The following is a 15,150-nucleotide window of genomic DNA, read 5'->3' as shown; positions in this document are numbered from 1 at the left end:
ATTTTAAAGCTGAAGTGACTTCTCATGGCAAATACTTCACAGCCTTTGTGTATCCCAATGTGACAATATTTATTGAGGTGAAACTGGAAAAAGTGACCCATCAGCTGACTTTTGAACAGATATCTGTCTACTGCTGTGGCGATCAGGTCGCATAAAATTCTTCCTTTTGAATGTGCGTCACAGAGCATGAAGAAGTCTCATGAGGAACTTTCTGGCCAAGGGGATTTACTGGGCCTATTATTCTGCTCCTGATATTTATCCTCTGATTCCGCAGGAATAGCTGTTCCCGGTTCAAGAGTTTCTGATCTAATATGCAAAGCATTTACAATAGTCAGCAGGAAACCCAATACTCTTTTGCCTGCGCACTCTGGAGCTGGTGTAACTTTTCCATTAACTTAAACAAATGCTGCTGTATTTTTAGACCATGTAATTACCCTACATCAGCAGGCTGGCCCTTGTGAAAGTACACTGGAGAAAGATTGGAGCCCTATGCTCCTCTGCTTATAAAACTCTGAAACCCAAGCCCTCGGATGTGGTGATTAATGAAATACCTCTTGATCATTTGATCCGATCTCGCTTGCTGAGGTAAATTGTTTTAGTTTTCCATTGGCATAAATAGGATTTCTGGTATAATGACTGGAGGGTAAAGACTTCGCACTTGAAAAGACATACCATTCTGTGTTAATGGACGACCACTGAGAACTGGAACATGCTTTAAACTTCTTCATTCCTTCCTCAAAGATAAAAGACTGAAATTTTTGGTATGTCCCAAAAAAGTTCCTTGCTTGAAATGTTGTACGAAGATCCTGATAGTAACATTAGCCCTCTAATTCTGCTGTTCAAAAACCTCAACAGCACTGTGATTACAAGCATTTGTCAAGAGGCAACAGGCATTTGGCAATGACAAAATCTGTCATTTTTCCGAAGTTGGAGTGTGCCAGTCAACAGCTGCATTAGGCTGTCAGCGTAATGTACTGCAAAACATCGGCAGATTCACAATGACACCATTAACACTTTAATTCGGTGTTTTGATAACAAGAAGCTCCACAAGGCATACAGTTGGCCTCTTCTGTCACAGAAATCAGAGGTTGCTTCAGGTTTGTCTGTGTCACAATTCAACACGGTCACTGTAAAACATGGGCAGGCCATGCTTGACTTGATACAGTATTTCATTTTCTTTCTTTGCTTGTAAAACACATTTCAGTTCCAGAGAACAGACAACTGATTTTCAAACATTGCCAGGAACATTTAGTAAAATCTGCTAAATAAATATATAAATAACTAATGCATTTAAAACTACAGTACATAAAGTTTTAGAACATAATCACTTGCAGTTATTTTGGATTTATATACACTACGCTTGGTTTAAGCAAGTAATTGCTGTCAATGAATTTCATAAATGAGTATGTTTGTTGTATCTAATGTGTTAAGGCAAGTAAAAGCTAAAGCAAAGGGCAGTTACATGAATAATCTGCTTTGCTTTATTTTATATGCCAATATTACTTCTCGCATGTTTTTCCTGACCTCCAAGACCACCTTCATTTCAGTCTATGGTTCCTCTGGTTTGAACCAGATATGTGAAAACTGTAATTCTTAGTATTTCTTTTCCTTACTAATCTAAAAAAACAAACAAAAAAAGCCACAAAAACAACAAAACAGAAATAGCTTAACTGACTTTTTTTTTATGTGTGTTTTTGTCATCAGCTCTTGGAGGAGCAACATCTGCAGCCAGCTCCTATGAAGGGATCCTCAGAGTGAATATCTTCTTCATTTCTGGTCCTAATGTCCCAGTGGAACTATGGAACTGTTATGGGAATGTCAGTCTCACAGGTAGGCAGAAACACACTCACAGCAATCCGGTTTTTATTCAAAGGCTGTGTCTGTTCAAGGAACATTAGGGAAATGAACACCTGGATCCCCAAGAAGGGGTGAATACCCCCCACTAGATAACAAAACTAGCAGTTAACAACCCAACCAGCACAGCATCTCTGAGTAGGTAGTGGATAAAAGCCAAGGTGTTTTTCAGGAGAAAATGAGGTTTGAAAGCTGTAAGCTTCCGGCCATGTCCTTAGCATTGGATGGCATTACTCCTGAGGAGTACAGAAGATTACAGAAAATTCACTGGAGAGAAATCCCTCTCTTGGCAGCAGGCAAAGGAGAGAAAATGTTGTCCACACACCTTAAGTTTTAGAGATATTTTCTTTTCCCTTTCTGAATCCATTATTTATGAGTATGAATGCTCTACTCCTGAAGAATTTTCTTACCACCTCCACAGCAAGCATTGCCCAGAAACTATACAGTAGGATACACATTTCCAAACCCATTCGGTAAATAAAACAAAACTGTGTGTTAAGTTATTAAACAGCCTCTCACAAGAAAATAGGATCTCATCTTCACTACAATGCTCAGGGAAAAATATTTTGAGCCTGGATGTCCTGGAGTTCCCACAGCTCCCAGTAAGGTAGAGGAGAAGTAAACAGTCCCATCACCTCTGAAAATAACAGCACCATTTAGCCTGGATTTGCACAGGTAGAAAACTGCTGTTCATAATATTCTAGTACAAATACCTACCTACAAGTTTAAAAAGAGTTGACAGTCTGAACTCCTCTGAATGATGGTACTTCAAAAGCTCAACTGAAGAGGCTGAAGTGTGGATAAAATATCCTGGTTTTGCAAATGACTCAAAGGAACTGTACCCAGAAAGCCACGTATTTTTGTGAATGACAAATGTAGATCTGTTGTGAAAATCTTCTGATTTTTTCCATTTAGAAACAACAAGGGTATTATTGGAGGCCAGCTGAAGAAAATAATTTGGTCTCTCAGCTGTCTCAAATGAAATCAAGCTGGAATCTGAAAAAAAAACCAAAACAGAGGAAAGCACACAGAACTTATTTATCTGCTGATATGTGCATAATAAACCAAGTTCATTCGGATGTACCACTACTGATACTAGTAGCATGAGGAATGGAAATTGACTTTGGCCTTACCAGTGAAAACAGCCTTAATCTTGTAAGAAAATATATGAATTACAGAGTGCTAGACTGTGATGGTTATTTAGTTTTCTAAATGCTCTATAGATTTCAACAAGAATACAAAGAGATTGAGACATTTGCCCACACGAGGATAAAGGAATATAGCCCTGCAGTCACACAGAACTTAATTTACAGTCTTTACTAAGCCATTTATTTAATAAAAACTTTAACTCCATCTAACTAGCTTTAAAAGTAACATTTTCCATCAGGAATTGATAGCTTAAAAGCTCAGCCTTTCATTAAAAATAAATTAAAAACCTGTAGTTTGCATTCAGCTTTCTAGCTCTCCCTCTAAGAGCATTACAGGAAAGTTTTTTTTTTCTGGCAAATGTTCCCTCACGATACCTTACCCTGCATTACTTCTGATATCAAGCAGCCTCTGTACAGCTAATTGAGGGGCAACCCATCTTGAGCCTACTACAGGCATCTGTTGCTCACAGAATTACTTCATTCTATTTTGCTGTAAACTCTGCTAGTCTCTTGAAAACAGCCATTAATCAACTGTAAAATCAACTAATTTTCCAGAACTGGGTAGCATTTCTTAAAAAAAAAAAAAAAAGATAAAAAAAGCTTAGAAAAAAAATGCTCTCTATTAAAAGGATACATTATCACATTCTGCTATAGCACTTCTGGAAGACCACCTTGTTTTCTGAGCATAAAAGCTTCAGATAATCTGAAAAAACCTAGTAGTACTAATGAATGCCTTTTTATGAAGTGTCTGTAGCAAATAGCCCTTTGATAAGTAACAAAGGACAGTCAGCATGATTTTTAACACCTGTTATATAACCAATCAGTGCATTAATGCCCCAAACTCTCCATTGCCCAGGAATTGCCTGAAATTGGTAAGATATGCATTTTGCTGAGGTAACAAAGAGTCAAGAATGTCCTACAATGATACATCATATTGATTGTACAAATTCCTCATGACCAAATGATGAAATGCCATTTCCTCAAACTGAACCAAAAGGCAAAATTCTATTTGCCAGGTTAAATTCTGAGCAAGAGATTTTTATAGGGGAAGAGAACAGTAGGATTGACCTTCCCTTTCTAAACATAAATTGAACACAATGTACAAGTGCCTGAAAACTATGACTAATAAAAGAAATCTGTCCCCAGCTATTCTGTTACATGAGCTCCTGTGTCAGTTCTACAGACAGCAGTATTAGTAATCAAATGCTTATCACTTTTTTAAGTGACCCATACCCCTCCTTTGATTACAGAAAGACAGCAACCTTCAGGCTGTCCTAAGAGCTCATCAGAGGACTCCGGCCAGTAAAGCCATGGATACTCAGGGGCTCAGTGGGCACTAAAGCTGTGCATGCAGACAGCTTCAGCATTTAATTAATGTCACAAATGCTGGATATACTCTGGTAGGCTTTCTGCACATGTCTGAAGGTGTGCAACACACTTTTTAACTGATGAAGAAGGAAGTTTCCTTCAGGGGAAACTTAATTTGGGACCCACAGGCAACAAATTTTCAGCACTCACCCTTAGAGAGCTCAGTTAGTGCCAAAGGGAATCTCTGTGTGTGTGGGCAGACAATGCGTGATGGTGGCAGAGTGAGGGAAGGGGGGGAGCACTTTTCCTGTAACCTTTCTCTCCCATTCTTTCCCACTTCCACCAGAAGGGTAAAGACAGCAACACACATGGAGTACTGGGCTGCAGTAGTAGTTTGGTGCTTCTGAAGGCTGGAGTGTGGGGAGGCAGTTGCTTTTCAAAGATTTACAAAGCTACAATCTAAAACCCACCAAAGAAAATTTTGGCAGACATTTAAGCGCACGTTCAACTGACTGATCTAGCAAAGATTTTTTTAATTTTTTTTTTTAATCCAGGTCTATTCTTAAAGACAAGGGCAGAGCTTGCTCTGTCTTTTTAAGATGCTATGTTATTATGACTTTACCATGTGCTTTGGGTTTATAAAGTCCTGAAGTCAGCATAAAGCTCACTACGTGCCCAGGGACAACATCATCTTCTTTCACGGGGAAAACAACACCATCCACCAATTTTGCTGCTATTACAAATTTTCCATCCAAATAGCTGACAAGTTTGTATGGACCTTTTCCCAGAGCTGTGGAGAAAAAACCAATTATTTTTCATGTCAAGTGTCACAAATGCTCTAGCTCTAAACATTAGGGCAGAGCATGCGAAGAAAAACACATCTCACCACTCTGAAAATAAATCTAAGTGCCATGCAGTAAACGTGAATAAAAACAAAAAACTTTTTTTAGAAAACGAATGTTCTGAAAACGATCAAGAATACCTCCTTTCAATTTTCATGATTAGCTTCTCATTTTAGTCCCTCTCATATGCTTTGGTTTCATAATCACTTTATTGAAGTTAGCTGACCCCTCGGTTATTTGATTTAGGATCCTTCTAAACTATTTATTTGTATGGTTGAACTGATTATACTCTTCTCACTATTCTTTAAAACCTATTTTATTAATGTCCAAAGCATGAGGCATATTGCAGAGAATAAAATTTTGTTGTCAACGAGCATCAAAAAACTCCTTGAACAGTAAAGATACAAACATAACCAGTGTAAAGTAAGACAGGAAGAAATCAGCATCATAAGCAAAGAATGGTCATATTTTATCTATAAGTAAAAAAAAAGCCAAAAACATGCAGTTATTTTACAAACCTTAAAATGCCACACCTTCTTATTTAGATCAAATTTTACTGCAGAAAAATAGTTTAGAGTTTATTTTTAAATGTTCAATCTATTTTTGTTAAGTTCTCTGTTAAAATTAGGCATTTTCTGCTTCACCTCAGCAGTTCACCTCATTACTGTTTAAGCCACAAGCCAGGACATGGCAAGCATATAGCTGAGATAACTTCAGCTATCAGCTGGGGAGGCAATAACACTGACTTTTAAAATAAGTTCCAACAGGTTAGAAGTTTGGACTGCAATTTGCAGCCTGCCTTCGTTCATTCTCTGTTTCTCCAAAACCTTAAAATTTATTAAGTTTTGAAATCCTAAGGATGCTGCATTAGAAGAAGAGCTTTAGATTCTAACAGCATGCAAAAGGTAGCCAGTTAGGACACAAGTCCATGCCCACCTCCTTACCTTCAATGCAGGGAGTTGGAAAAACATGTTTTAAATTCCTACTTAAAACATCCAGTGCTCTGGAAATATCCTTATATGTTTAAGTGTCCCACCTCAAGCCCATCCAAAAGTTGAGACCACAGCGACCAGCTGACGATTTCCCTTGGCCAAAGACAAAAGGCTTCTGCTTCTGGTAGGACTCTAACTATTTTGCTCTGGATTCATCACAAAGTTACATAGAGAAAACCTTTTTCTGGTCAATTTCTTAACCTTCCTTTCTCCAAAACTAAGTAATTTGGGGTCATCCTACTCTAAGTTATGTAGACAAGATTATATTCAGCATGGAGATGGTTCAAACGAACCAAAAAGAAAACTGAAAACCTTCAATCACTTCTTACATTCAACCGTCCTTTATTTAAATTAATTTAGATTCTTAAATGATTATTTAGATAAAATTCCCATGCATCAGTGATTTGACACCTCTCAAAATTTTTTCAGGAGACAGTGTATGAGAAAAGGCAAATATCTTGGACATAATTTTTGGGCCTGGCACAGTGCATACATCTGTCCTAACTTAAACTTAATCCCTTTCCGAGACTTTTCCAGGGGTGAGCTGCTGCAATATCAATCAGAAGACCAAAATACTCCATGCCATGTGAACAGACAGGCTTCTACATGAGCTTGATAAAAAGTCACAGCATAAATATCTGACCCTTCCTCACACCAGGCTGGCTTGTGTGCCACATCTGACTGTGCAGACATGGGCAGGGTAGTTTGGAAAGCATCTGAATATGGATTCCAGGGCTAGCACAGCACTACAGCACCCAGTGCAGGTTCAAGGTATGGTGCAGCACCTTCTCCAAGGTTTGCACCTCTCACTGACAGCCACTCCACCGCAGCAGCAGTGCTGGCTGCTGAGGAACTTGAGGCTAGGTCAGACAGACCTAAAAGGAATGTTACTCCTCATCTGGGCACAAAAAGTTGTCATAGCTTAGCAGCTACCTCCCTCTGGAGGCTGCACAGGAGCCTGTGAGTGATTTAACAACCCCCTGGGGTCTGTTCAGCTTTGAACTGCACTGTGCCTTAAGCCAAGTAGTGCCACTTGTGCTTTTCAGCTGATATTCTACTAATTACTTAATGATTTAATTGTTTAATCAGCCTCCATCACTGCAAAGAAAATTAGTTAGACACATGTTCTTGGGAGAGGTCCAAGAATAGAAAGTATTATGAAATTAAAAGCAGTTGAAAAAGCAAAATAAAGCAGCAAAACAGAATCTTGGCTAGTTGAACGACATAACATTCACAAACATTTTTATTAATACAATTGTTTTTACTCAAAGATTCTAAGACTTAAATAATAATAAAAAAATAAACTGCCAAGAGTCTATTGATATTTTGTAACTTCCTTTAGAACTTACCTTTGTTAAAATATTCACAATCATAAGCTAAAAAAAAGAAGAAAAAATGCAGTTACAGGAATTCTATAGAAAACAGATTTTTTTATTCTCCTTTACGTTTAAGATGTGAGCCAAATACTCATCCAAATCAGATCAGAGATGATACACAAATATTTATTAAAAAGTTACTGCCAAATATTTACTGTACTTTAGATAAAATACTAATTTTAACTACACAGATTCAAAGAAAGCATTGCTTCCCAGCTGGAAATAGTAATCTTACACACTGAGCTGTCTTTTTGTGACCTCTAGTGGTTATGACTGAGCTTCACGCTAAAACACAGCCTTTCCATCCAAAATTAAGAGTAACCCCCTCACTCAGTGGCCATTTTCCTGTGTGACCCTGAGCAAGCTGCATACTCACACTGTGCAACTGCAAAGTTAGAAAAATGCTTGTTTCCTTCCATCCTTTGCATCTCCCCTTCTTTTATTACCTTTGGGCAAATGACAGCCTCCTGTTAGGCATTTCCAGTAGGTGTCAGAGAAAAAAGCCTCAGATTTTTTTTGTAAATTCTTAGGATTGCTGGAGAGGAATTGTAAGGGAATGCTTAAAACCTTATTTGTTTTTCTTCAGGTCTTTGTATTTCACACTTGCTCTGGGGACTCTAATAACGGCATGTATGTTTACTAGATATTATTAAGAAGTAAAATTCTCCTGAAGATTGAAATCATTGAGCTGTTACCCTAATACAGACTTCCCATAACTTCTCCTTTCACATCATAGGACGAGGAAGCAGAAAAATATCACTCACAGAGAAAGCACATCATCCAGCTAGACCAGAATGAAATTGGAGTGAGAGACATCGACTCATCTTCCTACCAGCAAGGCTTAGATTCAGTTCACGTCCCCAGGTAACCTGGTGTGGCTGATTTTTGAGGTCTGGCTCCCATGAACGCAGGGCAGTGGCAGCCCTTGGCAATACTGGCTAAACAAACTTACGACACACTCTGGGAGACCTCCAGTCCACGGCAACTCCGTGCTGGCAGCACTGATGGGCATAGGCTGAGACACTCGTGCAGAAACACTCACAGTCACCGCCCTGGTTACAGCCACAAGTATCTGTCAAGCAGTTGGAGTAAAACCAGGTGACGTCAATCTGGAAATGAAAATATTCGCTGATCAATAATGCTCCTACAGAACCTGCCAAAAACACAAATCCGTGGCTCTTTCAAAAGGCAATATATCAAATTTGGAGGTATTAAAGGTTTCAATGCTCTGATTGACTGAAATTTCTCTGGAACATGAGAAAAAAGATGTTCATTGGAACAAACCATAACACAAATAAATGGCCCATTAAGAACAGGCATGTTGAGATGTTGACATCGGCTTGTGTTTTGTATTGTTTTGTAACGTTTAAGCCCTAATAAAATGTGAAAAACTCATTAAATAAAAGAGTAAGCTGACCACAAATCAGTGAAACTCAGAAATTTTAAGAAAGTCATACACATAAAATGTAAGAAATCAAAGTAAATGGGAAGCTTTTCTTTACATGTGAGTAGTTCACATTCTCTTCATATTATCAGACAATTTCACACAAGAATTTTTTCATTTTTCCTTACAGTATCTTCAAGTCTTGTCTTAAGTGATAAAATTTTGAAGAAAACTGTCAATGCCACTTTACTTATTGAAATATTACACGTTATAAACAGATTTACATTTGAATTTTCTAAGAATGAGTTCTTCCCATCTGACACTGCCCCTTTAATACATTTATTTATATATGCCAGAGAAATGTGTGTGCCATGTAACACATTTCATGAAAAGCAAGCAACTGGTTATGCTTACACAAATAGCACTTGTGATTAAAAAGAAAATATCTGAAATTGGGTGTATTTTTGTCTTCATTAATTACAAAGTGCTTCGTGTTGAGGAGTATCATTTCTCTCTGGTGCTGTGTTCGCTTTCACTTGCTTATATAGAGGACTACAACTCACCACTGGGTGGCAAGCTTCAAATGCTTCACTTAGCAGTATCCCACATTCCTTCTTGGCAAATGGCTCTCTGAGGGGGTTCAAGCTGCATGGATTTCGAATGTCAGAGCTGTCAACACACTAAACCGGGAAGCAAAATGAGGGTGAGAAATTTTTTTTTATGACCACCATGTGCTTTGAACTTGCAAAGTTTGCTTGGTTTTTTGGGTTTTTTTTTGCTTGTTAGTTTTTTAGGGAAATGCAAAAGGTGAAATAAATGCATCATTTATGAAACTAAAGCAGGACTAAGATATAGAATTAAAAGCTAATGCTAATGAAGAAGAAAAGGGAAATTACACAATTTGAAGAAACGTTTCACTGGCCTGAAAGCAGCAGAAAAACACACACATACTTACAGGTCTAAGAAGAGGTACCAGAGAGGCCCAACCTGCAGTACTTACACCGGAGCAGTCTCACAGAAAGATCACTCAGACAATGTGTGTTAGGAGTGTCAGAAATCAGATCTTTTTATCCTAACTACTGGGAAGGTACATTTCTGTGAACACCACTAGAAACATTACCTTAGAAAAAGTTATATTTCTAACTTTAAAGCATACGAAATGTTTTTTCCTTTCCATTGCTATGGCTGCACAGTTAAATGTTTCCCAGCTACGAAAAATCAGTTAAACTGTCAACACACTCTAAAGTGAATTCAAAATTCTTCCATTATACAAAAAAACCACTACTTTACTCTTCAAATGTAATAAAAAACATTCAAAATAACACTCTACAGAAAAAAAAAAAAAAGAAGAAAAAAAGGTGATTATTTTCTTTAACAGATTATGACATCTTTAAAAACCACTGATATTGTCATTTGTATTGCTGCCTGACTGGTTCTTCCAGGAATGAACTTCTGGTTTCATTTGAGATCAATTTTATGATATAAGTGCAAAAAATCTACTAGCAAAATATACTAGCAAGCACATACTCTTTTTGCCATGTACCTCTACAGCTGTCCAACTGTTTCCAAACTCTTGTGAGTTTGTTAATTCAAAATTATCTGGTGTCCTCAGTTCATTTACTGTCTTCAAATCAAAATTTCCACATAATCCAGTCAATTCTCCCTGAGAAAAAAATTATATTCACACACATATATATACACATATATAAAAATATATTTTCACAAGATTAAATATTATCAGTCATGATCATTTTCAAAACTTGCATCTTCAGCTGCTTAATTATAAATTTGTCACATTCTGATCCTTTCTCAGCTAAATTTCAGTCAAAAGAATTCAAACAAAGCTATGGAGGATATTCTATTTTGGCAATGTCACTATTACAACCCCAAGTTATGCATCCCCAAGCCTTTAAAGCAGGAGATGATCTTTTTGTTCAGAGAAGGGAGCTGTAAGCCAGTTATGTGGGCTTTTTTAAGCCTCAGCAAAATAACATCTGCTTCAGTCATGTAAGGAATGAGTACTGAAGGAGAGCTTTGACCCTAAGATATCTGTCTCCGGTGCTACTGAAGTTATACAGAAAAGAGTAACTAAAAATAAAGATAAATGAGAATGAATATTTTCATTGACAAGGTAGCTGAATGCTTCTTTCAGTTATTTCTGACCGTCTATTCTCTAAAAAATTACATTTTATTTAGCAAGATTTACATGATTTACATAAATACCTCAAAGAAATGGCAGTAAGAGTGTTGATTTGCGCCTACCTGCCACTGATGACCCATCTGCACATGAACTGTTGTTCTCTGATCCCAAAGAATGGTGATATGTTCATCAGGAAAATGAACAACAGTGAAAAATCCAGCTTTCCATAACTGCATTTTTTGTAGGCCATCTATGTAACTAGATAAGCTCTGTTCAAAATAAAACAAGGGAGATTATAATGGAAATAATATCTTTATAAAATGTTCACTTGACAAGAAATTAAACACCAAAATAAAATTAACAACATGGTTCTCAGATACATCCAAAAACAAACAGAAGGCCACAGAGAGAGAAATGCTTAAGCAATAGGGGCATGGATTTTGAATGTGAACTGTATTGTATTTTTGTGATTTTACAACTTTAAAAGTTGATTTTATATCAAATTTACAGGATGGGTAATGGACTGAAGATTAAGGTGTTAATGATTCATCTGGGAGTAAGATGAATAGTCCTAAGGCTCCTAATTATAATTTTCACTTAGTTATCTAAGTAATTCTATCTCAGTCACATGCTTTTTGAATATGGATAGGTAAAAAAGATGCATGAAGCAGCCTCTGGAAATAAGGAATTGTCCACATATGTCCCTAGATTACAGTCTTATTTACATAAAGCATTTTCCTCTCAATCCACTAACAATCAGACTGTACCTGATTTGTAGCATGGACTAAGATGCCTGGTTTAGCTACACAGTATCTCATACTTCCTCTCTACCGTCAGTCTATAAACTATAAATAGTACTATTTATACCATAATTACTTATATACTAAAATACTGAACATTTACAGAATAGAGTTTGCAGTTTGGCCGGAACAAAAATGAAATTTAGGCTGTGGAAGATATACCAGGAGCTGTAATTTGTTGGGATTTTTTAACTGTACAGAAATATTCCTCCTATACATTCCAGACCTGACTACACTCTCAGTTCTAGTGGAATTAATAGCAAAACTCCCACTGACTTCAAAACACCCGCATTTCTCCTAAGATATTAAACAGGAATTAAGTCTAAACAGAAGAGTTACAATTATCTCATTTAATATTTTTGTCAAATACAGACAAGATTTTGTTTAAGGTTTCCATTGAACAATCCAGATGTGATCAGCATTCACTGTAAAGATATTTACACTTCTCCTACTGAAGTGGCACAGTAAGTTTTCGGTTATGAAAGGAAGAAACACTCAGAGAAGTACATATGCTGCTTTTTGATCATCAGCAAGAACTGAAACTTACTGGATTCCCAGTTTCATCATCAAATACTAAAAATGATTTTCCAACATTAATGAAAATGTTTTTTCTGCAAATGATTCCAGTATTAAAGCAGTCAATATTCTCTACAATGACAGAAAGACTGGTTGAAGAAGTACCCTGAAGGGGGAAAAAAAAAAGTCCATTTAAAAATATACTAATACACATATGCACAGCTATACAACTCAGTTAGCAGAAACCTCAGTGTTTTATGTTATGTACGATTCCAAGTCTAAACAGTAGCAAAAATGAAAAAATAGGATGTAGGACTCAATAAAATGCACAGACAGGAAGTAAGTACAACAGTAGATTTTAACAGGTAGTTTTAAATCCTGTTTTAGAGTGGTTTTACAAAAAAAGCCTCACCTTAACTAGGTAAACTTTACAAGTTCCAACAAAGTCAAAGGTGAGTCCATCGAAGGTCCTGTAGTGCCGGTCGCCATAGGCCGTGCACATCGATGGGCAAGGCTGGAAGGTGCACTGAAACGATCCGTGCTGGCAAATGCTGAAAAATGCACAACCAATAATGGCAATATCAGCTGCAAGCCCAGACAAATGATTACAGCTATTGCACTGAGAAGCAAAGAAACAGAAGCTGTGCAAGTGTGAGGAGTACAGAGGCATTTTGAAATGTTGTCTAGAAGCAGAACTAATTCTCTGGGGGAAAAAAGTACATATTCCCTGGGAAAAAAATTTTACATCATACCATGTAATTTTCTTCTTCCATGAGAATTTAAAGGCTCCAGAATATACAGACACCACAACAAGTCTCAAAACCCCCAAAAAATATAACCAAGAAAACCAACAAAACAAAAAACATGGTGCAAAGTAATACAATTAATTCTCTAGTGCACACCAGTAACATGCCACAAGGAGAAAGCCTTCTTTTTCAGCTTCTCATCAAACATTTTTTCCTGTACAAGCTGAATCTTAGAGTCAAAAAGTAGCATGTCGTGTTACTAGAGTCTTCATCCATTCTCTTCTTGAATGAGAATTTCACAGAATTATCAAGGAAACATTTCAGTAGTATTATTTTGGTGCTTAGGTTCCTTAAAAGAACCATTCTGTTGGACTTACTCTTTTTGCAGATGTCTAGATGTCATCACCCACTGACCCCAGTCTAACAGTTTAGGAGTTTCCAGAACAGTTCAAGTTATGTCTATGGCCACCTTAAGCATCAAAGAGTTTCCACCACACATCTACTGAATGACTGTTAAACCTCGCTGACTTCCTTTTGCAGCATAAGAGAATCAGTGGATTCTAGTAAGAGGCTTTGCAACATTGGATATTATGCCTCTTTCTGAATCACCCTCTTGCAATCTAAACATTTTCAAAAATGACATAAGTTTTATAAATAATGGATATAATTTGATTTCCTGCATCCACAATCAATCATTAAAAGATCATTTTCATGTTCCCAAATGATCCAAACATTTAAACTTTCCTTGATAATGACAGCAAAGCTGGTGCCCTGGCATAGCTTGAGTATCGCTATCTTGGTAAATGTGGTTAAATTAAATACAGCATGTGATATAATTTTGGTACATGCCAAAGTTTACTTTTTTAAAAAAAAATTTTTTTCAATTTCCTTGTTAAATGAATGTTGAATATTTCACAATTAAAGCCTTAATCTGACTTATGGAAATACTGGATAAATCTCTGACATTTGACATCTCATAGAGTGAAGCAGCAGGCAGTATGAAGTTTTTTCTCAGCATAAATTTTTGTCAGTGTTACTTTTCCTTCATATTTCTGTATGAAACAGTGCCAGTACACCATTGTTTTTGAGAGGGCAGAAAATCTAGGCTATAGGCTGTATTTCTAGGCAGAAAATCCAGCTACTGGTAGAATCAGATTTCCTCCAGTTCACTTAGCAATTAACTTGCACCTACATGGAGCCACTGTCCAGATTTTCCAAGACACTGCTTATCCCATCACTGATTTGGTCCACTGCTTGCGTTTTGCATCACCACATGTATCAATACACTAAGATATGGGTAAAGTAAGTTAAAAATAAAATATATGAGAAGTGTTTGCTCTACCAAAAGCACAAGGAAATGGCAGTAGAACTTGCTAACTTCAGTCACCTCAGAACACTACCAAAGGAAGGAACTCCATCAAGCAGAGGGGAGAGAGAGGCAAACAGAAATTATGTTTAGACTGGAAGACTAAGTTCTGCTTCTCATGTTCTTCTGAGACATCAGGATTAATTTTGCTCTTGGCCAATTCAAATCCTGTGCCTAATCCAGTCTCTGTATGCTGATCTCTTAAGGGCTTGTGCAGAAACATTTCTTAACATGTTTAAGGAAAACCCCTAACCTAAGGAGATCCTTTTATTTATTTCAGGAACACATTTATAGTCAGAAGGAAGGGATTTTAAGAGGTACACAAGGTCTTCGAAGTCCTCTACACCAGGCTTGTTCCATGCTAAGTGAACTAACATTTAGTTATGAGAATCTAGAGAGCCCTAGCTGGAAAAGCTGAGCTATCAGAATCTTCTAAACTTCAAACTGGTTTTTATAAAGCATATTTCTAAGAATTATTTATTAAAGAATACAGGAGGCCCAATTCAGCAGCCCACAGAGAGTGACCAGGAGTTGCTCAATGGTCTCAGCTCAAAGGATCTCATGATGACAGCAGAACAGCACACCTAGTTGCACAAACCCACCTTACCTGTCCCAGCACCCCATCAAAATGTTGCTCTGACAGCCCCAGCAATAGAACACTTTGTGTTTAATGTTGCC

The 15,150-nt window shown here is 37.2% G+C and overlaps 1 protein-coding gene across 4 annotated transcripts in view; it reads right to left on the bottom strand.

Moving 5' to 3' along the window:
* OTOG (otogelin) overlaps window positions 1–15,150 on the bottom strand; it is an 85,845-nt gene that overhangs the window by 36,665 nt on the left and 34,030 nt on the right. For all 4 annotated transcript variants that reach the window (XR_004497928.1, XM_033515254.1, XM_033515255.1 and 1 more), the window contains exons 19-27: window positions 12,773–12,911; window positions 12,392–12,526; window positions 11,167–11,313; window positions 10,448–10,567; window positions 9,468–9,584; window positions 8,473–8,629; window positions 7,494–7,520; window positions 4,933–5,100; window positions 2,572–2,850 (exon numbers count right to left, since the gene is read on the bottom strand). Coding sequence is in view for 3 of the 4 variants with exons in the window: in XM_033515254.1 (XP_033371145.1) it covers window positions 2,572–2,850; window positions 4,933–5,100; window positions 7,494–7,520; window positions 8,473–8,629; window positions 9,468–9,584; window positions 10,448–10,567; window positions 11,167–11,313; window positions 12,392–12,526; window positions 12,773–12,911 (1,289 nt within the window). In the remaining variant the exon portion in view is untranslated. The remainder of the gene's footprint in view (window positions 1–2,571; window positions 2,851–4,932; window positions 5,101–7,493; window positions 7,521–8,472; window positions 8,630–9,467; window positions 9,585–10,447; window positions 10,568–11,166; window positions 11,314–12,391; window positions 12,527–12,772; window positions 12,912–15,150) is intronic.

This window comes from Parus major, chromosome 5, assembly GCF_001522545.3.
Source record: "Parus major isolate Abel chromosome 5, Parus_major1.1, whole genome shotgun sequence".
Lineage (NCBI taxonomy): Eukaryota > Metazoa > Chordata > Aves > Passeriformes > Paridae > Parus > Parus major.
Note: the sequence above shows the minus strand (reverse complement) of the source record. Positions and strands in the feature narration are given on the sequence as shown.